Raw genomic sequence first — 27,700 nt, 5'->3', positions numbered from 1 at the left:
GAGAGTCTACCAAGCCTGGAATGTCCAGGGACAGATTCAATAATCAGGGGAGAAATGAGTTGCAGAAACTCAAAGAGAACAGAATAGCCAAGGCAGGAGATTAAGAAACCAGAAGACGAGGGTTCACTGAATTAAACATTCTTAAGCAGACTTACATACATAATGAATTGGTCAATTCTGTCCAATGTTTCTGAAAGAGATTACCCTTCCAACAAGCCAAATGAGTGTTCAAGGATGGTAGCTCGGATGGATTCCCGAACAAAATAAGTGTTAATCACTTTATCTCCTCCAATCTTTTTTGTGAAGAAGAGCAACTTTTCATTTCCATAAAGCCTTGAAATCGTGGGCTGGCAGGGAATGGGGGGGGGGATGGGCAAGAGCTGGTTAGAGGATGCGGACAATGAAGTCCCTGAAAAGGGGGATTTCCTGACAATAAAACTCTGATCACAGCCAGAGAGGGGACATTGTTGTCTGCAGCACTCCCCCCTTTCCTTTGGGAATTCCAGGCATGGTAGAGAGGAAAGGGTCATGGCGACAACTGAGTTGGGAAAGATCAACCAGGTAGGCTTTGCAATTTACTGCTTGAGAAATAATGCTGGACCACCACAATACATGTTCTTGGAATTTGTCCTTTCAAACCTAATGCTACAGCTTCCTTAAGACATCCTGCCAATGGTTCAAAAATTGTGTAAAGTAGTCAGCCTACGAAATCTTTAAGCAAGGGACACTGAATAGCGGCATGAAATCTTATAATGAGTTACATGTTGAAATGTTCCTATACACCAGGCAAAATGCCCGTCACTAAAGACAGGGCAGGGAACAAAAGAGATATGGTCACTGCTGTTTCTGAAATTTCTGTGCATGCCACACCATACACGGTAGCCATTCCATAGATACTTGAGGAATAGATGAAGAAAAGACTTCTGCTCTTAGGCTCCATGTGACTCAGGACTCAAAAAAAATCAAATCGAATCAAATCAAAAATAAGCAGCACATAAACTGGGAGTGACCAGAAATCTGAAATAGTCAACTTGAGCGTGCCCTCAAATGAAAAGAAACAGGATGAGAAATTGAAATTCTTGACAGCCAGGTCCTATCTATTATTCTAATACAATCATTGCACAGAGCTAGTCACCAGCTTCTCATCGGTGTTTTTGCAATTCATCCCCAATGGTTTTTGTGACTTGGTTCAAGCACCTAGAGACACAGGTAGGCCCTAATGGTGCCAATTCCCTAGTTGATGGTCACTTCCTTCCTCTAAAAAATGCTGGCTTTCTCTTCTCCATCCTCTAGAGCACACAGTTTTCAAAATTAAAGACATTTTTACTAACTCCGAGAGATTCCCAAACAGGATTCGAGAGAAGAAAAATGAAAGGCGAACGCTGGCAGGTGCCGATTCCTTTACTTGGCCCTGGAGCCTCCTTCCCTGGTGGCCATCCACTCCTCAGAATGGAACGCTGGCCTTCATAACCCTTCTGAAGAACACACAAGTGATGGAGGCTCCTTTTAGCTCCGTCAGGCCGGAGAGAAATAACTGCCCTATATTTAGACAGATGCCCTTTGCAACAAAGGAGTAACTCATCCCCGTTAGCACTCTCGAAATGACCAAACTGGAAAGCTTTTCCAAAATATTCCTCTAGCTCAGTGGTTCTCGAGCAGGGGCAATTTTGCCCCCATGCCTCCCACCCAGAAAACATCTGGCAAAATATAGAGACCTTTTGGGGTTGTTGTCACTGTGGGTGTTATTGGCGTCTGGTAAGTAAAGTCCAGGGGTGCTGCTAAACATACCACAATCAAAGAATCATCTGGCCCAAAACACCAATAGTGCCCAAGCTGAGAAGCCTGACCCAAGTTATACATTAAGTGAAGAACAGGAGGGTCAACCTAGCAATGCTCAAAGTGTAAAGTCCCCCCAAAGAGTTCTGTTAAAGTATCAGAATATTCTGTGGCACGATTCTTCTCCCATAGTCTATGTCAGCAATCTATCCATATGTTAAGAGATTTACCCGATCTTAGGATAATAACAGTATCCTACAATAACCATGATGACAATAGCTAACATTAACAAAGTACCTCGTATAGAGTTATAGTCAATATTTACAACAACTCTATGTTGTAAATACTATTAGGAGTCTCTATACAGTTAACTTATTACCCACAATAACCCTATGTGGTAGGTGGGTTTCTAAGTCCCCGGAATCTAAATGTGTTGGGGCAGGACTTTCTTGGTTTCATTCACCACTGTTTATCAAGCACCCAGCAGAGGAAAATGCCCATTTTAAGAGAGGAAGACACTGACAGGCTCAGGAATGTGCTGGAAATCACGGCGCCAGTAAGTGGTAAAAAGGATTCAAATCAGGCTTCTGCCCTCACAACCTGCCAGCCTGCCAACTGCTCAATATTTGAAGTCATCAAAATCCAAAGGACTTCTTGGGCCTAACCTTAGATAAATAAAACCCACAGCAACCTAAGCAGGAATGAATCAGGCTGCTTTCCAAAGTTACCAAATAAAAATTTCTACTTTTCAGGAAGCTGATTAAACAAAACAGTGACCCCAAGACAATAGTGAAGTGCATTTGCATTGCCATGAGTCACTTGAAATCAATCTAAGAGGGTGGCTGGTTTTACAAGAAGTTAACTGCTTCTTTTAATCTTGGCAGGGCTCACAAAGCACCAGGCAGGTCTCCCCAGGCCAAGTCAGCAGTATTTTCTCAAAGGACAAATGCCCCAGGTGAGCGCAGAAACTCTTTCCAACCACTGGGAAGCCAACTCATGGGTCATGGGATGCATGTGTGGACCAGTCAACACTTGACAACTGGTCCAATGGACCCCTCAATGCCAGGCTGATCTTCGCACACATCTTCCTCAATTAAGATAGATGCTGATTGTGGCATGATGTGAACATTCAGGAATTGGTACTTTTTGAATAATAAGGGAGCTCAAACTTTAATTGAAAGGCTCAGGGAGTGAACCTCCCTGAGGTTTTCCCTATTTTCATCGTTTCAAGAGATGCCATAATTCCAGGGGAAATATCCTATAAGAAACAAATTCTAGGAAGTGCTGTAAGTCGAGAATTACATTCATCCTTATAAAAAGACCAAAAGGGGAAGTGTTAAGTTTTTTAGTTCTGTAATATTGGCACAAGTAGACTTTAGTTTTTTTAAGTGGAAATTTCTCTTGTAGAAAGATAAGCAAAGTACCCTTGACACTATACAAACATATTCATCGCAATTCTAAGTACTTTAAGTATTTATTCACAACCTGCTTTTCTCCACAAGGGAGTTAGGGGTGACTTTTTAAAGTATTTTTGATTCTAAAAGGAGGGGTAATACTTAAAAGAATTGAGGCAAAGAAAAAATAAAATTAAGAAAGTAATAAAGCCAAGATGGCCAGCACACAGGAATGCGTGTACTGCTGTGATCAGTTACATGTTGGTGTCACGTTTGGACTCCAAGCTTCTTGGAAACTAATGCCAAGAAGGGAACGAGAATGACAAGATTAATAATACTCATAAGATAAAACTAAGTGATTTTTTTTCAGCTCCTCCTGATACAGTAACCTAAGAAGACTCTGGTAAATCGTTGTAAAAATGGACACTCCAATATGTAACAGGCTATATTCTAAACAGAGCCCCAAAAAAGGATGTTCACAAAACTATTATTCATAATTCCACTCAGTGCAAAGTGGGTGTGCTAATTCCATACATGACAGACAGCTAGTGAAGGTAACTGTGGAGGGCCATTCACCGCAATGCGCCATCCTGAGCATTCAGCTCTCAGTCTGGCAGAAGCCTCCCAGCAGATTAGGTTCTCTGGATGAATGGAAGCACTACATCTTCTTTAGGCCATTCTCCATAGATATATTATTTCTTACAACAGAGCTTTTAATAAGGATTCGGCAACAGACTTCAAGACCATAATTTCTGATAAGAAACCAAAGGACAAAAATGCTATGTCAATCGTTAAGTATGATGACAAAACTTATCATCAGAAAACAATTTCCCAGAAAGTTGAATTCTAACCTGTATGGATTATGTCACAGTGGGAAATTTTAGTTAGCAACTATAATCAAGCAATGAGGGCAATGAGGTGTTGCCTGTCATCTACAGTATCTGCTAACTTTAGGTTGAATTCTTAAAAATCTACCATCTCTTTTTCCTCTCCACAACTGGATACTGTTTTTTGGTCTCTCTCCCTTACATAAGAATCTTCTAGATCACTCTCAACCACTGTCACTCTTCTTGTCTTCTGTTATCACTATTCTTACTCTTCTCATTGGTCTATCAGAATTCCTTTAACTTGATTTGGGTTTCTTCACTTGGTTTCTGCCTTGAGCTTCCACAAGTTTCTCCCTAAGAAGCATGCAGGCTCAAGAAATGTGGAGGAAAGGGAATGGCAATGGCAACCCACCATCTTGCCCCTGTTTAAATACCAGTAAGTTCAAAGTGCCTATGAAGAGAAGCTCAGATGATCAAAGCCGTATGTATCATAACTACAGAGTTTTCTAGGAATCTAAGATTGAGACAAGCCATAAAAATGGGAATACGTAGAATATGATTTTAGCCCACTGGCAGTTAGAAACCCTGGTAAGCCAAAGCCTGAATTGAAGAGGATATCTGAAAAATTATTAATGAAGACAGAGCAAGGCTATTATGCCACCAAGAAAGTTATTTATTATGAACAACTGGGCTTTAGGGGACAGAGAAAATAGCTATTTCAAATTAATATTTTCAAAACAACTAATATGTCTATGCAATATGTAAAAGTATTAAGACAGGCAATCCTACTTTGTGGTGCTGATCTATAACCACTACAGTGACCTTGACAGAACTCTAAAATTTAAGAAAATTCACCAGGTTTTTTCTAAGGAAGTTTGGTTTTCCTTAATGTGGTAACTTTGGTGCTAGATTCAGAAGGTTTTCAATGTCAAATTAAAGACACAGCAATTTATCCTGGAGGCCAGTGCTCTCAATATCTATTATGCATACTGGACTAATTTAATTGGTATATAAATAAATTTGCAAAATATTCATAGTTATGCATTTATTGTATAGGTAATTTTTATATATTGCAAGCTATACAAGGTTGCCTTAGGCAATAGTAGTATAAATTTTAAAATGAGTCAATGTAGGGGCGCCTGGGTGGCTCAGTCAGTTAAGTGCACAACTCTTGGTTTTGGCTCAGGTCACAATTTCAGGGTCGTGAGATCGAGCCCCGTGTTGGGCTCCGTGCTCAGCAGGGAGTCTGCTTGAGATCGTCTCCCTCTGCCCCTCTCCCCGCTCGCTCTCTCTCTCTCTCAAATAAATCTTTTAAAAAACATAAAAAATAAATGAAAATGAGTCAATGTAAAGAAATTCAAATAAATAGTAATACCCATGGTAGGTAGGTGTGGCCTAAATGGAGGTGGCAAGTCTGAGAAAGCACGGCTCTGCACAAAGACAAGCGACTGGAAGTGTTTTCACAAGGAGAATGACAGCTTAGACTGATATCCTTCCAAGGATTAAAACAGAAGTGGGGCATAGATTCAACTGGAGATGAGAGAAATCCAGAGTACAGAGAGTCAGTGAGGACCCCGTGGCTCTAGCAGAGGCCCAAGCTAGGATCCGTGGAAACACAGACACAAAAGAGATCATTAAAAGGAAAAGCAAAGCCCACGTGAAGACTCATGCACGAAGGGAGCGAAAGGGGACAAGTAATCAAAATTTGTTTTGTGTACCTGAGAATGATGGGGGCGCTGAGAGAAATGGCGAGAACCTGAAGAGGAACTTTGGAAGGAAAAGGGAAGCAGGTTGCCATGCGGCTGATGTTGGGCTTGAACCCACAGCCCACCATGAAGAGGAACAGCTAAAGGCAGAAAACAAGATGCACATACAAAGTGAAAAGAATACAGAGGCAAAAGAGTAAGAACCCAAGCTTTGGGAGGATATCCCCCTATGCTTGGGAAGAGGGGGGAGAGCAGACAAGATGACAGAGCAAAAGCAATCAGAAACATCCAAATATACAACAGTAGAGAACCAGGGACATGGGAAGTTAGGGGAGACAGAGGGATAGGGTGGAAAGAGCAGAGTTCAAGGGATCATCAGAAAAGTGTAACCGCAGGCCTTAGGGCAGTATCTGGCCTAAGCAGGCACTCCATATTCTTGCATGAATGAAAACAGTCAGATCTGGCAAGGTGGAGCGCCCTGGGGAACAGCGAAAAGATAGTTTCGGTAATAGAATAGAAGTAGCCTGTAGGGTGTTAGGGAGGGCCTGGGTGGGAAAGACATGGAACCCTAGGTAAATATTTCTGGTTTGAGGAACTGTTCAGAGAGGTGTTAGAACAGGGGCCCACGGAGTCAGGCGAATGTGTGGACGTGCATGGTCCTTTCTCTTGGACTCTACAGCTCCAAGAGTGGCCAGCAGCCAACAGCAGCTGCATCCCCTGGGAACGTGTGAGCAATGCCAATTCTCAGGCTCACCCCAGACCTGCTGATCTGCATTTTATCCAGAGCCCAGTTGACTTGCATGAGTAGGAGAAGCACAGCTCTGGGAGGTAGAGACAACAAACCAAGAGAGCCTTTAATTACATCTTGAGAAAGTCATTCTGTTTTGAATTCCCTTTCAAGCTCCCCACAGCCTGCCCCCCCTCCCCCAGATAAAATCAAAGACAAAGTCTCAGTTTGGTGCTAACGGGTCTTCAACACCTTCCTCATGCTTGCAAATCTCCCTTTTCAACAAACAGAGGGCAAAGCCTTAGGCAAGCAAGGTCTCCAGTAAGCTTTTGATAATGGTGTTTACTCCCCTTGTGTTTATTTTCAGGATTTTCTTCTGTGTAAGGAAAGTGATAGGGCTTTCCATTTGTGGTGGTCTTCATTTCACATGTATCTAAGGGAAAACCCGGAGTTAAACAAAAAATATGAAGCGTAACAGAATTTGGATGGAATGAGGAGCGAGCAAAAGTCATCACAAGGGAGGCGACACTCAACAAACTGAAGATTGGAAAATCCTTGTGGGGGTCTGAAGACACTTGGGCAGGGGTGGAAAGTACAAAGGAGCAAAACAGGAAAGATGGGAGCTGTGTGTAAAACCAAGAATATGCAACAGTCAGAAAGGGATTAGCACCGTTGGAAGGATTTACCCCAAATAGTAGAACTGCTCTCCCCTGGGTCTGGAAAAATGAGACACCTGCTTCCCAGACAAGTAGGGACATCAAATTATCAACGTTCCCCATAAAGTGAAAGATCAGAGTTCCCATCTAAGAAAGAAAGTAGGGCTGGCTAGACTACAACGGGAAAAGTCTTGGACTAGCCATTGTGGAGAATGGCCAAGAGAATCAACAGATGACCAAAAGGATGACACAGCAAAGGCCCAAGTATTCATCGTTAGTAAGGACAATGGACACCGAGTTCAGGCACCCTCAGGTTGAGAAATGCCACTTCCTGGAGGCTGATACAACATACACAGCCAAAGGAGAGGAGACTGAGGGGGTGGGTGGGACTGAGGACGGTGGACATGTCTTTGTAGCCAAGGTTGCCCAACGGTCAAGGGTTAACAAAATCGGCCAGCAGAGGAACAGAGGAGGAAAGAGCATACAAGAGCATAAAGAACCACAGATTTCTAGGGATGAAGTTCCAGTGGAGTCAGAGGTAAGCTGGGTTTGATCAAAAAGGAGAAGCATCAATTAAAAAAAAAAGTCTAGTTTAAAAAACATTGCCTGAAGATTGACATGTACTCAAAATTTTGTTAGCAACAGTCAGGACTGGAGAAATGGCAGTATAAAAATTCAAGAGGTATTTTTAAAAAGAAAAGAAATGTGGGCCTGAAATACAGGTAATCAATTAAAATCAGGACATAAGGATTTGCAGTTCCTGCAAAGAACATAAATCACTGGGTATTTTAAGCATGTCCCAAATAAAACCCCCCAAATGAGGAAAGGACTGAAAAGCTATCTTGTCACAGTGCATCGCCAAAAGGGGACCCTCCAAAGAGCAAATGAAAACGAAAATACTGAATAAGGTTTACCAAAATATAGTGCTACACTTGGTACACAAAAACCTCAAACATGAAGATACCCAACAAGGGTTTCTTGGACCTCACCCATCATTCATTCACGTCCATGCACCGGCTAAAGTACCTATTTTGTCTGTCCTGCCTGTCCACTCACCCCTTCTTCCACAGCAATGGCGTATATGCTGGGCACATGGCCAGCCACAGTACAGACCACATTTCCTGGATACCTTAAAGGCAGAGGTGTGGTCATGCGTCTCAGTTCTGGCCAATGAAAAATAAGCAAGTGTCACATGGCAGCTCCTGGAAACCTCCCCTTTCCCTTGACCACCTTCCTCCTGGTTGGATCACGGATGATGATGGAGCTCTATGCTGAAGGGTCAAGGGTCATATGAAAGTCAGAGGTAGCTTCGCTCCCAGTTGTCTACGAAGCCACAAGACCTCTGGACTACTTACCTCTGGAGATCATTCGAGGAAAAGAGAGACGAATGTCTACCTCATTTACACCATTGCTACTCAAGTTATTTTTTTTCTGCCAGCCAACCTTAACTAACACACTCTTCTTTGCCTTTTATCAAAGTCTCTCTGTCCTTGACCATTTGACCTTCCTTGGCCAGCCTGAATCCTTGGGGTTGAGAACAGTCGTTTCAAATTCCCCTTTTCTCAACCCCTGTTCTTCTCTCATTCCTGCCTAAGCAAGATGCACCACCTTGTCCTCACCACCCATCGCTCTGTTCTCTGCCAACAGCACATGAAATAGCAAAAGGGGAAATTTAAAATAAAATTTAAACTTAAAACCGTCCAAGAGGGATCATCCTTACAACCACAGACCAGCTCCTCAAGAACAGGACAAGTGACTCCTCATCATGGCACTCCCGCTTTCTCCAAGTATCTGGCATATAGTAGGTCCAACATGTGTTTATTCAAAGATTAAATTACGACCAGATCTACTCAACAGTATTCTTCCTCATCTCTAGTTCGCTCCTTTTCACATTTTCCTTCCCATGCTAAGCACTGTTCTAGATGCTAGGCATACAGTGGTCAGCAAATATCCCTACCTTCACAGAGTTTTGCATGCTGGTGGAAAGAGGTAAACAGGGAATATATGGATGAATGAACAAACAAGAAGTTCAAACAGGGATACACGCTATGAATGAAGTAATGAGACAGTGACTGGAGGTTGGTGGGGGGCAGTGGAGAGAGATTTTAGATATTCAGATATTTTTAAGTGGTCAGGCCACACTGGTGTGGTAAAACACACAAAGCCAAGGTGGAGGGAGTAAGGGCCAGAAACGAGGCAGAAATAGGCAGGGGATGGATCCTGGGTTTGTCAGTCAACTCCCCCACCCATTCCTCCTCATGTTCTCCTCTTCCTCCCTTCTTCCCTCTCATTCTGTCTCTGTCTCTCTCCCTTCCCCACCGTCTTTCCCACTAAAATGTGTATCTGGATCTTCAACCATCTTCTCTTTCTATCCAATTATCTCAGAGAAAGGGTTACCCAACTTTCAAGGCAAATCCCCCTCTATCTACAGCCTTCATTCCAACATCAACTGACCGTCCATCCATCATTACATCACTCTCTCTCTTTGTGCGTCTTTAATCTCTCCTTCAAACATTCTCAGGTACAGTCTAAAAAATATCCTCTCATTTTCCTCCCCCACTCTGTTCAAATGGTCATCTTCTACGTATGAACACACACCTATGGAAACACATACATATACACGCAAGCAGACGCACCCACACACACATACAGACACACATCCTTCACTAGTATCTGTTGGGTGAAACCTCACATCTTCCACCAGACATGCGAGCGTCTCCATACCCGCATCTCCCACCAAAGGAAACTTCTACACAGATGCAAACCTATCTCCATACATTGTCCCATGGGACCATCCTACACAGGCCTCCAGTGGGACCTTTGCTAGCCTGTCATGTTCATGCAGAAGCCCTGCGTGGAATTCCCTCTCTCCTCTAACATCCCATTTTTCCAACTTGTCTATTCCAAACCTGGCAACCTCTGTGAGCTTCTGTACCTGACCACACCACCCCTCAGAAACCACTTCTCTTGTCTAATCTGTTCCTGGAGTTCTTTTACCTACTAGAGTATCTCCCTTAGGTTCACATATATTCTCTCTCTCTCTCTCTCTCTCTCACACACACACACACACACACACACACACACACACACGTATTTCATGAATCCTCATGTGCGTACACCTGCTCCCCTACCAAACTAGAGGTTTCTTAAGGTGGACCACATCTCATGTCAGCCCCCAACATGAAGTATGTTCCCAATAAGTACTTTAAAAATGACAATCATTGTATCTTACTCAATAAGCACAGGCTATTTCTGGTTTCCACAAAGAATAATAATAAGGACGGACAGGGCGCCTGGGTGGCTCAGATGGTTAAGCGTCTGCCTTCGGCTCAGGTCATGATCTCAGGGTCCTGGGATCGAGTCCTGCATCGGGCTCCCTGCTCAGTGCAGAGCCTGCTTCTCCCTCTCCCTCTGCCACTCCCTCTGCTTATGCTCTTCTGTCTATCTCTCTGTCAAATAAATAAATAAAATCTTAAAAAAAAAAAATAAGCACGGACAACTCAAGTCCTCAGAAATCTTCAAACTTGGCAGGCTTCATGTCATTTAGCGTTTAAATGGACTTTTTCTCCTACTCACCTTCACTTCCCCTCCAGATGAGGCCGGCACTTTGCTCTCCCTCTGGAGAAGCCCTGTTCCAGACTCTCAGCCCACGTGGTTTCCATGGGGATAGCAGCACCTGCCCCTGCTCCTGAGACGAGTATACAACTTTGGGCCTGAGCAGTGGACCCAAGTCTGTCCAATGAGCCTCAATCCAGAGAAGTTCCTCGAACAAGTAGCACTGAGAAGCTGTCCCTCCTGGGGAGGCGGAGCTGTGGGGACAGGTCTTGGAGATACTGCTGGACACCCTCCCCCCAACTGAGTGGAGCCTGACAGGGAAGCCAAGCTGATGAAAGCAGAGCTAACAGAAGGAAGTGTTGATAACATCCCTGGAAACCCTGGGTCCAGCCATGCCGGAGACAAAACCCACTATCCCTTTTCTATTCAATTAAAAGTTTAAGGACTTTTTCCCATTTGCAATCAAAAGAATTTTCACTAATACAACAGTTTTAACTACCTCTCCATTAAACATTTTTATCAGAATTTATATAAAAGCCAAATAATAAGGGTTGAGTTTCTCATTAAAGACACATCTACTGTGTCTTTAAGCAAGACAGATCTACTGAGGGATGCCCGGGTGGCTCAGTCGGTTAAGCATCTGATTTTGGCTCAGGTCATGATCCCAGAGGCCTGGGATCGAGCCCCATATTGGGCTCCCTGCTCTGCCTCCTTCCCCCTCTCCCGATTCCCCTGCTTGTGCTCTCTCTCTCTCTCTCTCTAATAAATAAATAAAATCTTAAAAAAAAAAAAAAGAAAGAAAAAAAAGATCTACTGAGTCTGCTGGAGTGTCCAATGTTTCTAGTAAAGTTTAACTCATCTTTTTTCCAGAAAATCAACTTCCAACCAATCATACATATTTCATAAAAGCTTTCTAGTCAGTCAGCATTTGGGACTTCTACCTCCTATACCAAGAAGATTTTAAAAGAAAGTGTAAAAACTTTTATTATTCTTTAGTACATCAAATCTCTTGCTCATTACAAATTGGAGGGGAAATTGCTGCAAATTTTCACAATATGGTACCGTTGCTGAGGTAGTTTTAAAAAAACTCACCTCCCTCACCATATTTAATATAGTTCTTCTATATAAACAACTGAGTCAATGTAGAAATGACCACATTCAACTTGCAACATTTAGAATAGAAAGGCCTAGCTTGGGGCGCCTGGGTGGCTCAGTTGGTTGAGCGACTGCCTTCGGCTCAGGTCATGATCCTGGAGTCCCGGGATCGAGTCCTGCATTGGGCTCCCTGCTCAGCGGGAAGTCTGCCTCTCTCTCTGACCCTACCCCCTCTCATGCTCTCTATCTCATTCTCTCTCTCAAATAAATAAATAAAATCTTAAAAAAAAAAAAAAAAGAAAGGCCTAGCTTAAAAGTATCTCCTCCAAAAGAGGAATCCATATCATTCAAATATGTATTTAGAGCACAATCCAAATACTTCTTGGCATTGGCCAGTTTGTTTAACTTATGGATTATCAAGACATTCAAATTATTCTTTTATAAATGAAGTAAAATCAAGTTAAGATTAAAGACAGAATGTTGGTCATAAGAGAAGGGCCATTTCCCAATGTCTGATGTGCTTCACACAAGCATAGAACATATTTGAGAGAACATGGCCTCCCTGAGGAAGGGATTAAGGATACAAACCCAGGAAACAAAGAAAATAAAATAATCTACTACAAAGGGTGAAGATAAAACCTATCAGAGGCTCGTGCAGACCTTGAATGAAAGCCTCTACTTTATTTTAAACAGGGTGTTTTTTTTGTTTTTAAGAGCTCAATCCACCTTCCAAATACATTTTATTTATAAGCATACTTAGCAAAAATCCTGTCCTTCCTCATTAAGCACACTCAAAACAGATTCTCCAAGATACTCATGACTTCACTAATGTCATAAAATCCAACTTGAAATGGAACGTCTTACATAAAGAAAAGACATGAAACGTTTTAATTCATAAATGGCTGATACGGTTTTAAACTATGTTATTATAAATTTTACATCATTCCCCCTTAATAACAATTTAAAAATGTTTCTTCCCAAACAAATACTGAGATAAAAAGGATATACCATCATGCACATACACACACGTACTCCTTTTATACTGTTGTTGTAATGGTACAGCAGGATTTCCAAGTTTTCTGAGTCCCACACATTATTTCCTGAAACACTGCCTCACCAACTGGGGAGGTGAGTCTGCAAACTTGGGGGGCAGTCACTTGCATTTCCATCACTCTACTGCATACAGGACTCCCACGTGGTTCCTCAGCCCTGAGTGTTCTCTAGTGCCTTAGTGCAAGTGTCTACATGAGGTCTCTGTGGGACTATTGCACCAAAATATCCAGTATCAGCTTTACCGTTCCTTCAAAACCATCTTCCCCTCTGACCTCTCTGCTTCTGCTCCAGGTCCCACCATTTGTTCAGGGCCCCAGTTCAAACACTCTGAGTCACCCCTCCCTCCTCTGTCTCCCTTCTAAGTAACAGATGCTCTATTCAGTGCCCTCCCCTCCTTCCCATCCATGTTCACATATTCTTAGTTCGAATCCTCTCACACCTTTATCTCCACTGGGTGCTGGCATCCTCCCTGGTCCCCCCACCTCTTGTCAGGCTCCACACTAATCTAGTCAAGAGGTCAGATCCATCCTCACAATGTACAACTCCAGCCACACCACTGGTCCACTCCAAAGTCTTCAACTGTGCTCAGTGATAGAGCCGGTTGTCTTTCCAAAGGCCTTCTTCCTTATTAATAGACCATTAAGATCATTGATGCTCATGTGACGATGTGCCTGGCCCCCAGGGGATGACATGGGATTGGTCTAAATTGATCACAGCAATCTCCTTCTTCTTTGTCAATGACTGGCCCAGGGTGGGCATGTGATCCATTTCTGATCAATAAATAAAAGAGTCCAATGGAACTGTTCCCAGGAAAGCTATTCCTTCTTATTAAGAGATATACAGAAGAACTTTTGCTATCACTTCCACCCCCACCACTACCTTGCTTCCCGTTTTGTATGCTATCATGTGAGGATGTGATGTCTGGAGCTACAGCAGCCAACCTGTAACCGTGAGGAGACTGCTGAAACTTCAAGAATAGCAGAATAAGAAGAAAAGAGGGTCCTTGAAGACATGGTTGCTTTCACCCAAAATAGCCTGAGACTGCCTCCCTAAAGACTTCTTTGTTAGTAAACAAATGTCCTTATGCTTTACACCACTGTTTGCTGGGTGTTCTGTTACCCACGGCCCAAAGCACTCTGACAAACTCTTACAAGGAACAAACTCTTTACCTTACCAATGGAAGGTCCTCTGGGCCATGCTACTCACAGTGCAACATCAGCATCACGTGGGAGCCCTAACTTAGACCCCAGGATTCAGAATCTCTAGGAGTAAGGTCCAACAGTCTGTGCTCTTAAAAAGCTCTCAAGGTGATTTTTGTGCCCGCTGAGGTTCGCGAAACACTCCTCTGTAATATGATCACAAATTACCTTTTTTTTCCATTCACCTACTACCTTACATACCCTAAGGAATACTGGGATCTGTATGTCTCCAGTGACGGTAACCCCACTTCACTAGGTTTGAGCATCACATTTGTTGCTTGTTTAACTTCATCTCTTCTTAAAGTTTTCAAACTCAAAGACTCCAGGGACTGGAGAGGGACACTGAGGGCGGAGTATGAGAAAGTCAGAGTGGAGAGGAACACAATGCCATCTAGGATTGCCAAATTTATGATTATGTCTTAAGAAGGAAGGAAAGGAGGGAGGGAGGGAGAAAGGGAGGAAGGAAGGAAGGAAGGAAGGAAGGAAGGAAGGAAGGAAGGAAGGAAGGAAGGAAGGAGGGAGGGAGGGAGGGAGGGAGGGAGGGAGGGAAGGAAGGAAGGAAGGAAGGAAGGAAGGAAGGAAGGAAGGAAGGAAGGAAGGAGGGAGGGAGGGAGGGAGGAAGGAGAAAAAGCTGAAAATACAGATTTACGTGCAAAGATTTTAGACACAGACAACTAACTGAACTTTTTAAACTACTGGTCCAAATTAGATAAAACAAGTCCTCAGGTAGACTCAGCATCCCCCTGACAGTTTGTGGCCCAAAATAGCAAGTTCTTAAAATATGTACACGTACTTTGAATGTTGTGGCCATCTACATTCATTGACTTGATCTAAAACGACTACGACAAATTCTCTGTGGCTTACCATAGCTTATCAGTTGCTACTAGGCACAGAGTATTCATCAACACTCCCCTGTTTGGGGTGGCGAAATGGTAAGTTCATGGACCTTTAGTTAGTGTCAGCAGGACTATTTTATCCATCAGTCAGTGAAGATTGGACATCTAGAAGCACAGGCTTCTCAAGGGCCTACAAACATGCTTAAAATGTGAGGAAAAACAATTAATTGGCCACACCACACACACACACACACACACACGATGAAGTTAAAACTAACAGATGCCTACAACATGAGAACATAAGTCAACTAATCAGCATCAACTCGGTAACTGCACAGTAAATGCAGAATGTGGATACGGCATTTTAACGTCTGATATGATGTGGAGGAGAGCCAGATCCACAGTGCTTAGGACCTGCCGAGGTCCAGAAAAGGCCCTGAGTGCCAACCTGGAACCAATAATCACTCTGTTGTAAGTCTTGTCTACTTTATAGCTATCCCCAACTTCTTTACCCAGTTCTACTGCCCCTCGAGGTTGCTTACTCCAAAGGAGGATCCCCAGCCTAAAACAAAGTTTTCAACCATGGCTGCATGTTGGAATCACCTAGGGAGCGTCAAAAACATTTCCCCAAAGGCTCTAACTAAACTGCACTGGGGTAAGGCTGTGAGCCTGCGTATCTTTCACGAGCTTCCCCCCAACTCACCATAGCTAGAGTATAGCCAGGGCTAAACCCCCACCGTTTTAGAGACATTCTTGAAAACAGTCTCTGAAATATTCATCTCCCCAGTTACACCATCTTGTTAACTAGATTTTCTTTCTACTGCCAAGTCTTGGAACAAAGGAAGATCCTGGGACCATCAAGTGCTCTGATTATCTAGAACAGAGGTCAGCAAACTGTTTCTGTAAAGGGACAAATACTAAATGTTTCAGGCTTCGCAAACCACACAATCTCTGTCACGACTACTCAACTCTAACACTGTAGCATGCAAGCAGTCACAGATGACACATAAATGAGTGGGGCCGCGTTCTAATAAAACTTTATTTATGGACACAAATGTGAATATCATGTAATTTTCACAGTGATGAATAGTCTTTCTCTTGGTTTTTCTGCCATTTAAAAACATAAAAACCATTCTTAACTCACAAACCAAGCAGGAGTAGGCAGTGGGCCAGATGTGACCCGTGGGCCAGATGTGACCCGTGGGCCACATGTGACCCATGGGCCACAGTTTGCCAACCCCTGATCTAGAACTATTCCACTGACTCGAGACCAAAATTAATGAATGACAGAATTCAAATTATCCAATCGGAACTATGTTGAAAGTGGTCAGATTCTACTTCCTGTACTCACTCAACTGAATTGTCCACGCAGTTGGACGTGAGAGTGGAACTGTCCACAGAGTTGAACATAAACCATAAATGACTTACTAAAAAATGATTTTCAAACCTCAGCTGCATCTGAGCTTATCTAAGATAAAAAAAAAAAAAAAAAAAAAAAAACCTGCAAAGAAGCAGTACGCGAGCATGTTTTAAGGGTCCCACATAAGGATTTCAATAATGTGTTAATTTGCTGCCAACATTTAAAATTCAGGGTATTTCACATAAAAACTCAGATTATCATTCTCTTGGAAAAATAACTGCAAGATGTGGATACTGGGCCCAAACGTTGGCATGGCAACAATCTATGGATGCTGAACAAGGCTACCCCTTTAAACAGGGCATGTTGTCCATCTGACCACAAACCCTATCTTCATGTAGGTTAACTGGCTGTCCCTAGAGGCATTGAGTTTATGACCCCTTGTCTAAGGTCCTTGGAAAAACCTTCTATCTCTTTCACAACATGGCTTCAATATCTATCTTGTTTGAAGACCTCACATGGAAATCTCTCAATCTGCTCTCAAAATTCAACCCCCCCATACACCAGGCCCTGGAAACAAAATCACTGGTTGTCATGACAGTGCAAGGTATCAACTTAAGAAGAGTTTCAATCAAATCCCCCTCTCAGCGTGTTCTCAATTTGAACCATGGTCTCCGATGAGATAGACAAATGACAAACGACTCTTCAGGTCTTCTAACTCTTCAGGTTGGCCAAGGTAGAGGCCGGCCCAAAGAGGTGGCACTCACACCAGAACACCTTAATTAAGCAGAGTGATCGATAACACATACAGTAATTAGAAAGCAAGGTTTGGGAATGATGGAGTAAAACCAACAAAAGGCTATTCTGCATAAGATAAGAAGTCAATAGTCAGATTTTGGAAGGAGGGGGGTAAAAAAACAAAACAAAACACCTAAGAATACACAGAAAAAGCTAGTAACTAGAGTTTGGTCCAAGTTCATTATTAACTCACTGTGTGATTTCACTTGGCTCACACCCACCTCCAATACAATAGTTTATTTTGGGGTGGCAGACCTCTGACAACTACACGCTAATTGATCTGATGCATATTATCCTCTTACTGGTGAAAGGACCCAGGGAAAGAAAAATTCCAGATATATAGACAGTGGATCACTAACGCCCTTGGGCAACATAAGCCTAGCCCCCACCCCCCACCACCTTTTTTTAAATATAGGTGTTAGTTTAATTTGTTAGCCACATCAGAAAAAGAAATGTTCAAACAGTAGATTCTCCACTTGAAATTAAAATGGAAATTAGCCCTTAGAAAGCAGAGATGACTGTAGTTTATACATCAGTGGCTGGTTCATGAATTATTAACTGATTTTAATGATCCTGGCTATATTTTATTTGAAGTTATTCTCCTACTTGCAACGACTTTTGAACCCTCAAAACTCTTTCATCCATTCTCCATAGACAGTACACTTTCTGAGCGCTGACATTTAAAAAGGATCCATATACTCACAGAATGTAAAGATAATACACACACATATAATTTATACAAAGGACTCTGGTCGTTTGTTAAAGAGAGAAATGAATGAGACCCTATTATTCACGGTTTGTAAATAAATTTAAAGATAAGCACTAACTTTTCACTTGTTAAGCCTGGAGCAGAGGGTTCTGTATTTCTTCTAAAGTTTCCCAGATGGTCGTTGAAACAAGAAAGGGCAGAAACATACTTTTTTGAAACCCATCATTTCCCCTCCAGAGTGATAATACACCTCACCGAGAGTTAAGTCTTAAGAGATTAATAATTACAGGTATTTCCGTATAAAATGAATGCATGTCTTTGTAAGCTACTTTTTACATTTCAATATAAATCTGTACTGAATAGGCCCACTTCAGACACACAAGCTAGCTGTGAAACAAAATGCTATAAATCCTTAATTAGCACTTGCTGTTTTATACCCATAAAGTTAATACTTCCTCTTCTACTACATTCTCCCCATAAAGAAAAATTACTGGGAATAAAATTGGGTTTTTCACTGCTGAAATTAAGAGTAGGAAGATAAAGTATTGGGGCTCAAATTAAAGATTATTGTATTTTTATCTGCAAGGAATTAAATGCAAACATCCCTTAAAAGAAGTTCGTGTTGATTTCTGCCAATATTAAGCGCTGTGTCTAACTTGCGTAAATTGGATACACACAGCACTTGCGACCACCAGATTGCTGAATTACTAAGAAACCAGGTTTTTTTGGGCAAAAAGCTGCGTTAAGAAAATATAACAACAAACCAACTTGCATCCTCACTCTCGAAGTTGAACAAGCATCTCAATAAATAATGGGGGGAGGTCGAGCTTTCTATACGCCCCTGAAGTAAATGTTCTGAGTTTAAATGGACTCAAAATAGCTTTTCTCAAAAAAATAAAGAGACACACACAAAACACCCACAATTTCCTCTGGTCCCTTGAAGTACCCTTGGGATCCCAGTGAACAGAGAGATTTGCCACGCATTGCAGTGACTGGATTAGTACAAAAGGTTTCTATTTTGGTGTCATTTGAGTGTTGCTGATCTTAAATCAGAGAAAGAAGTAGTTACATTAAGCAAGGTAATGGCTTCCAAAAATAAGAGCATGCCCAGTTATCCAAGGCTTGCATACACAGGCTAAGTTGTAAGGAAATAAATAATACCCCACTGGAACAATTAGGTGGATTCTCAGAAACACGACATACTTAATTAGGCTGCCTAAGTCCCTAACTGAGCATACAAGGGGGACTTTTTAAAGCATTTAATAACCTGAGTAAATCCAAAATCAGAGGACAGAAACCAAAACCTTAACCCTGGCTACTGCCAGAGGCCTTTTCTTGCTTCCCTTTCAATGCTTAATGTACCACTCTCGGAATTTTGAGAGCATGAACGCCCCCCCCCAACCCCGCGCCCACCACCGCCAGCACCCCAAAGGGTTAAAACACACTGAATAATGTCCCTTCGTTCTTTACTTGTGGGGAGGCCCGCGGTGCCAGGCGCGGGGCTGGGCGACGGGGACACAGGGGTTAGGCAGAGAGACACCAAAGGTCTTTCACAAACTTCAGCACGGGAGTTGGGAACCGAGTAGAAACAAATAGAAAGGAACACGAGCTTCCATCAGCCACGGGGCACAGCAAACTGTTCCTCACTCTAGATACAATTCCTCCTCTTCCTGTTATTTATTCATTAGTTTTGTATAGCACCTTTCTTTCAGCGGCTCCTTATTTCCTCCCCTGTTATCCAAGCAATCATAAACAAACTACGATTTGAAAGAAAAGGGGAGGGGGGGAGGAGGGAGGAGCAGGGGGAAGGAGAAAGAAAAACCACATTCAAAAGGCACAGGCCATCCAGAGCACAGCTCTTTCTCTGAACGTCGCCCTCGGGGTGATGTTTCCTCCAAAGCTTGGCCCCGGGGGCTTCAGAAGGACGCAGAAGGGGAGTCCGCGCCGCCCTGGCCCAAGGGCTGCGACTCCAGCCCCGACTCGCCCGTCCGAGCTGCGCCAGCTGCCCGTCTGAGACCCACCGTCGCCCACCTGAAACGCTCGGTCCTGGAAGTTGGCGCGGGGTGGTGGGGGAGAGGGGAAGGAGATGGGGTGACCCAGGGCGTGGTGTGGAGGTCTCCAAGCCTGATCTCCCCGAAATGCAAAACTTACCCCTCCCCAAAAAATGAAAGATGAGAGGCCACTTGCGCTAACCAGGGAGGGGCCGGCACCTCCGTTCCGTGGTCCAAGGTGCCCTAGCGAGGGGGCAACAGAGGCCACCTGCGGGGGTCCCAACACTTCGCGCCCCCCCGCCCCCGCCCAATCCAGGGCACGCTCAAAAGTTTGTTCCTTTCCTCCCCCGAGCGGCCCCGGGTCCAGCTCTCGAGTGTGCGGGGAAGGTAAGAGGGGCTTGGGGGGGGGGCGGTGAGGTCGTCGGACCACGAGATCAGGGACTCCTGCGATGCCCCCCCAACTCAGGGGCGCTGCGATCGTATTTACTAATAACAACAAAGAATCACAAGCGTGCCCCCTCTTTCAGTCCTTTGGCTGCTCCTTCGCTTCTTTGGGGCAGCAAAGGAGAGTCGGCGGGGATGGAGGGGGGGTGGGGGGGAGAGAAAGTGGAGCGCCGGCAGAGGGACAAAAAGAGGGGTGTGGGAAGGGGGCAGAAAGAGTAGAGTGAGAGAGTTGGACAGAGACGAAGGCGCAAAAGGAAAAGGAGTGGAGCGGGGAAGAGAAAAGTGCAGTGGGAGGGGAGCTGGAGCGCGGGGCGCGCCCGGGATGGGGAGGTGGCCCCCGCGCCGCCGCCCCGCCGCCCCCCGGCCCCGGCCCCGGCCCGGTCACCTTGCTGTAGCCGTAGTACCCCAGACACTGCGCGAAGTCCAGGCCGGCGGGGTCCCCGGCCGCCGCGGGGTAGAACCTCACATCCATGCCGGAGCCGGGCCCGGGGCCGGGGGCCGGGGCTAGGGCTCGCCGGGGCCGGTGCCCGCCTCCTCGAAGCCGCTAGATCCACCGTCGGGGGCGCCCGGCCGGGGTTGCCCGGGGGCGGCGCGCGGGGCTCGCGGCCAGAGGGGCGCCGCGACCGGAGCCCGAAGAGCCCGGGAGCCGCGGCCGCCGCACACAAAGGCGCGGCCACGCGAGCCGCGGGAGAGCGGGAGGCGGCCCGGGGGACGCGCCCCGCCGGGGCACCGAGGCAGCGCTGCGCGCGGGCCGGGCGCCCGGGGCGCGGGGCGCGGCGCGGGGGCCCGGGCGGCGCGGCGAGTTCAGGTGCGCGGGGCGAGGCTGGGACGGCTGCGGCGGCGGCTGGCCCCGCTCCTCCTCCTCCTCCCCGGGCGGACTGAGGCGAGGAGCCGCGGAGACAAGGGGCCCGGCCCCTCCCCTCCTTCTCCCCCTCCTGCCTCCGCCGCCGGTCCCCTCCCCGCGCCGCCGCCGCTCCGCCCCTCCCACCGCGGGCAGCTGGCGCGCCGCCCGCCCCGCCGGTGCGCTCCTCGGCCCGGACCGCCCCCGGGCGCGCCGCCCCGCCCCGCCGCGGCCCCTGCCCCTCGCGGCCCCTCGCGGCCCCTCGCGGCTCACCCCGCGCCTCGCGCAGCCCCGGCGGTGCCCATCGCGCGCGCTGCGGCCTCCCCCTCCCCGGGGCCCCTCTTCTCCCCACCTCGCCCCCCTTCCCTCTCCGGTCCTCTTTGTCCCCGATGCCTCGGAGCGCTCCTCGCTGCCTTCCTCCCCTCGGCCGCTTCGGCCGGCGGGCAGCCAGCCGGTGCCCGGTGTGGCCCTCCCACCCCCCCTTTCCGAGCCCCCCTTCCCTTGGCCTCCAGCTCCTGGCACCGGCGTCCACACGCCGTCCGCTCCCTTGCCACCCCTCGTTCCATCGCTTTCCTCCCCTCGCCCCCATTCGTCCCTCGTGGTGCCGGTCGCCCGGTCCGTCTACCCTACTCCGCCTTCCCGCACGAATGGCCCCTGCTTGGAGGCACCTAACCTAGCAGCTAACCTGCATGAGGGCCTCCCGGGGGCCGGGACCCCATGTACACCTGTGGTATTTTCCAGAAGGGGTGTTGGGGCCTGACCTTTCACAGGTAGGCAGACTTGAAGCTTCCCGGGTTAAGCCTCGTGTCGGTTCTCTTCGTATTTCCTTTGCTCTTGTTTGTATTCGAAAGGCATTTGAGTAACTGGATCTAGGCGGATCATTCACTGCTCTCGGAGAGAAAATGTCCCCATTTTCCTAAAAGGTTCTGGGTGATTAACTTCCTCAAACTGCACTCACCCACCTCCTCTTTATTTCTTTCTCTTTCTTTAAGCTACATCTCTCTCTGTCTCTGTCTCTCCCCCCGCCTTCCGCCTCCTTCCCTCCACGCCCCCCGCCCCCCCCGCTTTATTGCTTTGGGTTAATTTGGCCCTCAGCCTTGGCGAAGGGAAGTGACTTTATTGCTAGATGAGAACGTTAGGGAGAGGCGGTGGGATTCTGCCCCCCTCCCCAGTTCTGTTATCTAGAAGCTGCTTTAACCGGAAGGGAGAAATTTTCAAATATTTTAGCGGACACTCACAAACACTTTCGTCCCCTGAACACACTTGGCTGGCCCCGGGGCCTGAACTTTTTCAGACAAGCATCAGATGGGTTGCTTTTCCTTTCTTCCCTTCTCCAAAGTAGGCTCTCCAGCTTGGTGACACCTGTGTATGTACCTTCTCCCAATATTGTCTTTCTGGAACCAGGCAGGAAAAATAAACGTCAATTAGGTGAAAGTTTGTGTATTTGCACTTCTCTTAGCCGAAACGTGTGTTTGGATACTGCCCGAGAGATCGGTGTGTATTCAGGGAAGGAACAACTGCTCATATTGTCCCTAGGTTGACTCCAATCCCCCCTCCCGAAAAAGCTTAGGTCCTCTCTCCCGGGTCTCCATTTAACGTTGACAACCCAGCGGCGCTCCCTAATGGCCCAGCGGGTTGCACAAATTGGCAGCGAGCTGAGATATTATCAGGACAACACCCCATTGAGCAGGTTCTTGAAACTGCAGACGTGGAGGCCCTTTCTCTGGGCCACTGGGCGCCTGTGGTCTTTCCACCAATCAGAGCTGGAGGGTGCAGTGGCCACCTGTTGTCTCGCAAGAGAACATCTTTTAAGTTTCACTATTAGTATTTAACAATGGCGTATAGGGCAGCATCTGGCCGCAGGAGAGGAGCAGCCTGCTGATCTGAGGTACCAAAAGAGAAATTATTATTTTTTTCCCCAGATAGTTGTTAACAAGGAGCCCCAAAGTCTGGGGAGCAGAGTTTTTCATTGCACACTTAACCTTGCCCACCTTGTGCTCGCTCTGGTGTGCATCTGGAGCAATCTGAGCTTGATTACACAGGATGAAGGAAAGTATAATCAAAGTTATGGAGAGACTAAACCTGAAGTTGTAATCAGACCCTGAGGATCAAGAATACAAATATTCACAGTGGAAACCCCACTAGCTGCGAGCCTGGGAATTGCATGTGGGCTGACGTGTTGCTACAGCGCTGAGCTGCAGACACTGGAAACAAGTGAGAACCTTCTCCCAGGAGGCTCTGGGGAGTTAGGAATGCGGGGTCACATCCAATACCACCTCTTGGCCCTTGTTTTGAAAAAGCCTTCCTCTGAAAATCCCCCCTCCCTGTTATGATGCAAATGCCTCAGGGAGGGGAACAATATCCATCAGTCACTATTTTATTATGATGATGATTTAGGAGGTAAGGTAAGTGATTTCCGAGTGTAGATCTTGATTAAAGTGGGGGGGAGGAACTGAGGGGCCTGAGGATATATATATATGTTGAGGCATTTGGAATGAAAAAAAAATCACCAGAACAGAAACAGGTCCTTCGGGAAGGCTGCGGACCTCACGGTTTTGCCCACGGTCTCCATGCCCTCAGCAGCTACTTGCCTGCCTACTCCGTGCCAGACACTGTTTTAGGCACTTGTGAACGACAGAGAGGGTCCCCAAATGACACGCGTGGAAATCCTCAAGGGACGCTACGGTTTGGACCCGTCACATTCCTTCTCAGACACATATCTATATGCACACATGTACGCATGCCCTGTCCCATCCACTCACCGGGAGAGCCCGGCCTGACAGAGCTACCAGTGCTATTGCGAGAAGCAATCTGATAAACAAATTCACAAGTAGTAGGAGGGATGCCAGGCTCGGCACCTTCATGGTATTTGTAAAAGAAAGCTCACGGGGGTGGCACAGGATAGGCTGCTCAAGAGCCGAAGCTGGATCGCGGCAATATCCCAAGAACCTTGGACCGTGCTTGGGACTCAGGGGGTTTGCAATGAATGAATATCCATTTAAGCAAGGACAGTGAGAAGAAGAAAGGCAAGAAGGGAGAGGGGGAGAAAGGGAAGGAGGGGGATGGCAAAGAGATATTTTAATGGTGGACATGCATTCCCAGGGAACCTGGTCAAGGGAAGATTGGAGAAGAGGGAACCCAAGACCTCTGATGCGGATAAGAACAAACTACCTGAGGTGCGGGGCGGGGGTGGGGGGCGGGGGGGAGGGTAAAGGGTGGGGGGGATGGCTTTTGCACCCTGCTGCTTTAGCTCTCTTACAACAAAACTAGACTTATATGTTGTTTCATTTAGAGCAGATCGGATGCAACTACCCGTTGCATTCAGAATACCACCTAATTTTAAGGGCTCTGGTGGACTTGAAGCCCATCCATTAAAAACTTGAGAATAATGCCTTTAAAATATTAATGCAATTGTAACTGCCATGCTATTTGTTATCTTAAGGGTGTCACCTTTTTCAGGCTGTAAGCATTTGTTTCTGAAATGCCACAGACAAAGGTTTCCTTTGTACTAGGTTAGCCTTGGGTTTGAAGAAACTTCTCCAAGAACATATCTTAAACATGCGTTGAATTTATGTTGAACAGTGCTAACAGTTACTGCTTTAGAAGGGCAGCACAAGAATCAGTTATACAGAAAATACAACTTCTGGGCATAAGAAAATTCCTGCAAGGTTTTTGGATGACTTGAGTCAAAACGGTCAGTCTTATTAGCTTGATGTTTCCAATTGAACAGTACGTATGATCCAAGAACCTCTAAAAAATGGGGGCAGGAGAGGGGGAATACACAAGCTTATCTTTAAGAGGTTCAGTGAAAATAAATAGTTTTTATGAAAGCAGAGAAACCATGATAGGAAAACTATCTTACATCTTGACAGAACTCAGAAACTGTATTTCTCTACTCTGTGTCCAAATTAAGCAAGAAGGTTCCCATGAGGATTGCCTTAAACCCACCAAATTTTATACCCTAAGATCTTACTGAGACCCCGGCTTTTAGGGAATCTGTGAACAGTGATTTAACCTCTCTGTGAATTGCTTGCCCAGATGAGATGAGGATACTATTAAACACTATATACAGTTTAATTTTCCTGAGTTTTGGTCATGAAAAGTCCTATCCAAATATTATGATCCTTGTTTGCAGTATGTAATGTAGCCAAATTAACAGCAGCTCCAAATGGAAATTAACAAGGCCAGAGCTACTGGAGTTTCTTCTCATCCTATTCCCATAGTAACAGCTAATGTATTATATTGGTAAAACATTTTATATTTGGCTTTATGTCTGAATTTGGCTTCATGTCATAAAGCATAGCATTTCTATCCAGCATGGATTCTTAGTATCTGTATAACTCATCTCCATGAAATGTACAGTTTCATGTCAGAGAATCACCACTTTGCATTCGTAGTCTAAATCACATGCAGATAAAATCAAGACCTACCAAGGCTCTCACAACAGTAGATGGTATAGAGGAAGCATTCCGACCTCGGGCCCTCAGTACAAATCCCCAGTGTAGACTCCAAAACTGCTCACCAGGAGAGTTCCACACAGGAATTATAGTGTGAAAAAAAATCCCCAAGCTTCATCATTGTTAGCTTCAATTTTCCGTGAATCCCAACTTTTCAGGTCTGGAAATACGAACTATTTTGATATTTTTACTTAGGTCAAAAAATACAGAAACATGAGCAAATTGGGAAAAAATAAGCTCACTTTTCATACATGTTTACATATATACATATATACTTGTGTGCATGAGATTTCTTCTCACATTACTGCAACCAACTTTGGCCATATTGGTCTCTGGGCTACCAAGCACAAGAACCGCTCTAGAAAACCAGTCATTTTCCCAGGTGACTATTACTTTTACTAAGAATAGATACGCCCATAGGTTCTGACAGATATATAGTAATTATGGAACAGTAACCCCAAAACCCCTAGTAGCAAAGAAGTACTGAGCTGAGAATCCATTCCCAGAAATATGAAATGCAGCAAGTATTTGCTTGTGACCTAAGTAGCTCTTCAATAAAGCTACTTTAAAAACCAATACACTCAACACAATCAGGAGGTGTGCAATTTTCAGTGTGTTTACACCCTGCCTTAAAAAAATATATCCTGTATTCACAGAAATCCTAAACTGTTGTCCTGCCTGTTTTCTGAAATATATTCTATTTCTTTTAAAGTGAAAGAATGACCTCTTTTGCAGGAACAATTTTCAGAGACAGCGTGTTTATCAAATGGTTTCTCTGCTTTCATAAAAACAATTTATTTTCACTGAACCCTTCAAGATAAGCATCAAAGCCAGGAAGAATGTACAATGAAGTTTATAATTACACTCCAGAAACAAATACAGGGTAGTTTTTATTTTGCTCAAGTGAGAAGATTTTTTTTTTTCCCCAAAGAGACAAAGGTAGTGATGGAGGGGGAGGTTTATACAGGAGTGAAAATCAGGAAGCTCAGAGGTTTTCCAGCAGGAGGGGCCCTGCAGAGTTGCCCACAAAGACAACTGCCAAACAATGAAAGCTGAGGGCCAGGACTCTTTTAGCCATGGGGGGGGGGGGGGGTGTCAGTTAATTTTTTATTCTTCACCAAGGGGCAGCTAAAAGAGCATTAAGGAAGAAAATCATTAAGCAGATATTAATTAAACCCTTCCACGACAGATCTGTATACCATTGCTCATATGTATCTCTCCTAGTTGGAGCCTCTGATGACATCCTTTCTTTGATAGGCACCCATGTTTCTAGGCTTAATTTATATGGCATGTTATTATTAATAACCACCGAAAAATAAAACTGTCCAAATAACCGAGAAAAGAACTGAGTCGAATAAAGAGTCTGTTTCTTAAGAAATGGGAAACAATTGCATTTGATCACAGAACAGCCAAGGACTAGCAGCAAAATAATCTCCCCTAATTTACATAGATCTGTGCGTGCCAAACAGATGAGTGTTTGCTTTTCGAGTAATAGTGCAGGTGCGTATCCTGCAGTGATGAAATCTCTAACTCATCAAACTGTTTCGCCAGAGTGGGACTTGCCCTCTTTTCTGGAACAGTTTCAAGCTTTCTCCCCAGCATTCCAGCCACCTGTTTATGGAGTTCATCCTCGGGAGTACATGCATGCAATTAGGAACAAGAAAATGAAAATAAATGACCTTGTTTGTTATTTATAACAAAGAAACTCAGCGAAATTAATGCTGTGGAGCTTGACCTCTTGACCCAGGAAAAACAGCCACCTCTTGGCTTTGTGAAGGATGAATAATACTCCGGCAGCTCCCTTTTGTCCAGCCAGCCTGACTTTTGGCTGGTCGTTAAAGCCGTATATCCAAAATATTAAATGTTTTACAAGTTAGATTAGAGGATTTGCGCTCTTTAAAAAAGCATGTTTAAAGAAGCGAAGTTAGTGAGCAAAAGAGCTTGTCTTTTTAAGGAGAGCAGGTAAAATCACTTAGTTTTATCTACTCAGTGTGTCCTGTGTCAACAATATGTTGAAGAAAAGGAAAATATTAAAAAGTTTGAACTAGAGCTTTGGGTGTTGAAGGATTCTTAAGTATGTAATGGAACTCAAATCAAAAGGTGGTCTTGCCAAGTGGTTCAGGGAAAACATCGTTTCCTTGTTGTGGAAGCTACTGGGGAGAAAGGAGAGGACAGCTTCCTTCCGTTACATAAATGCAGCGCGGATGGTGCCCCCAAGAGTTGTGAAATGAAGTAGCGCTGTCATTCCCTTCCCCCTCAACTCACCTCAACCCACACAG

General features: G+C 45.2%; 1 protein-coding gene across 1 annotated transcript in view; it reads right to left on the bottom strand.

The window, feature by feature from the left end:
* TOX3 (TOX high mobility group box family member 3) overlaps positions 1 to 20,867 on the bottom strand; it is a 105,347-nt gene extending 84,480 nt beyond the window's left edge. The window contains exon 1 of the mRNA XM_045891129.2: positions 20,509 to 20,867. Within this exon, the coding sequence (XP_045747085.1) occupies positions 20,509 to 20,595 (87 nt within the window). The 5' untranslated portion in view covers positions 20,596 to 20,867. The remainder of the gene's footprint in view (positions 1 to 20,508) is intronic.
* Between the last annotated feature and the right edge of the window lie 6,833 nt (positions 20,868 to 27,700).

Source organism: Mirounga angustirostris, unplaced genomic scaffold, assembly GCF_029215605.1.
Source record: "Mirounga angustirostris isolate CCGP_5_RB_7025 unplaced genomic scaffold, mMirAng1.0.hap1 SCAF_16, whole genome shotgun sequence".
Taxonomy (NCBI): Eukaryota; Metazoa; Chordata; class Mammalia; order Carnivora; family Phocidae; genus Mirounga; species Mirounga angustirostris.
This window is presented reverse-complemented; position numbering and strand designations above follow the sequence as displayed.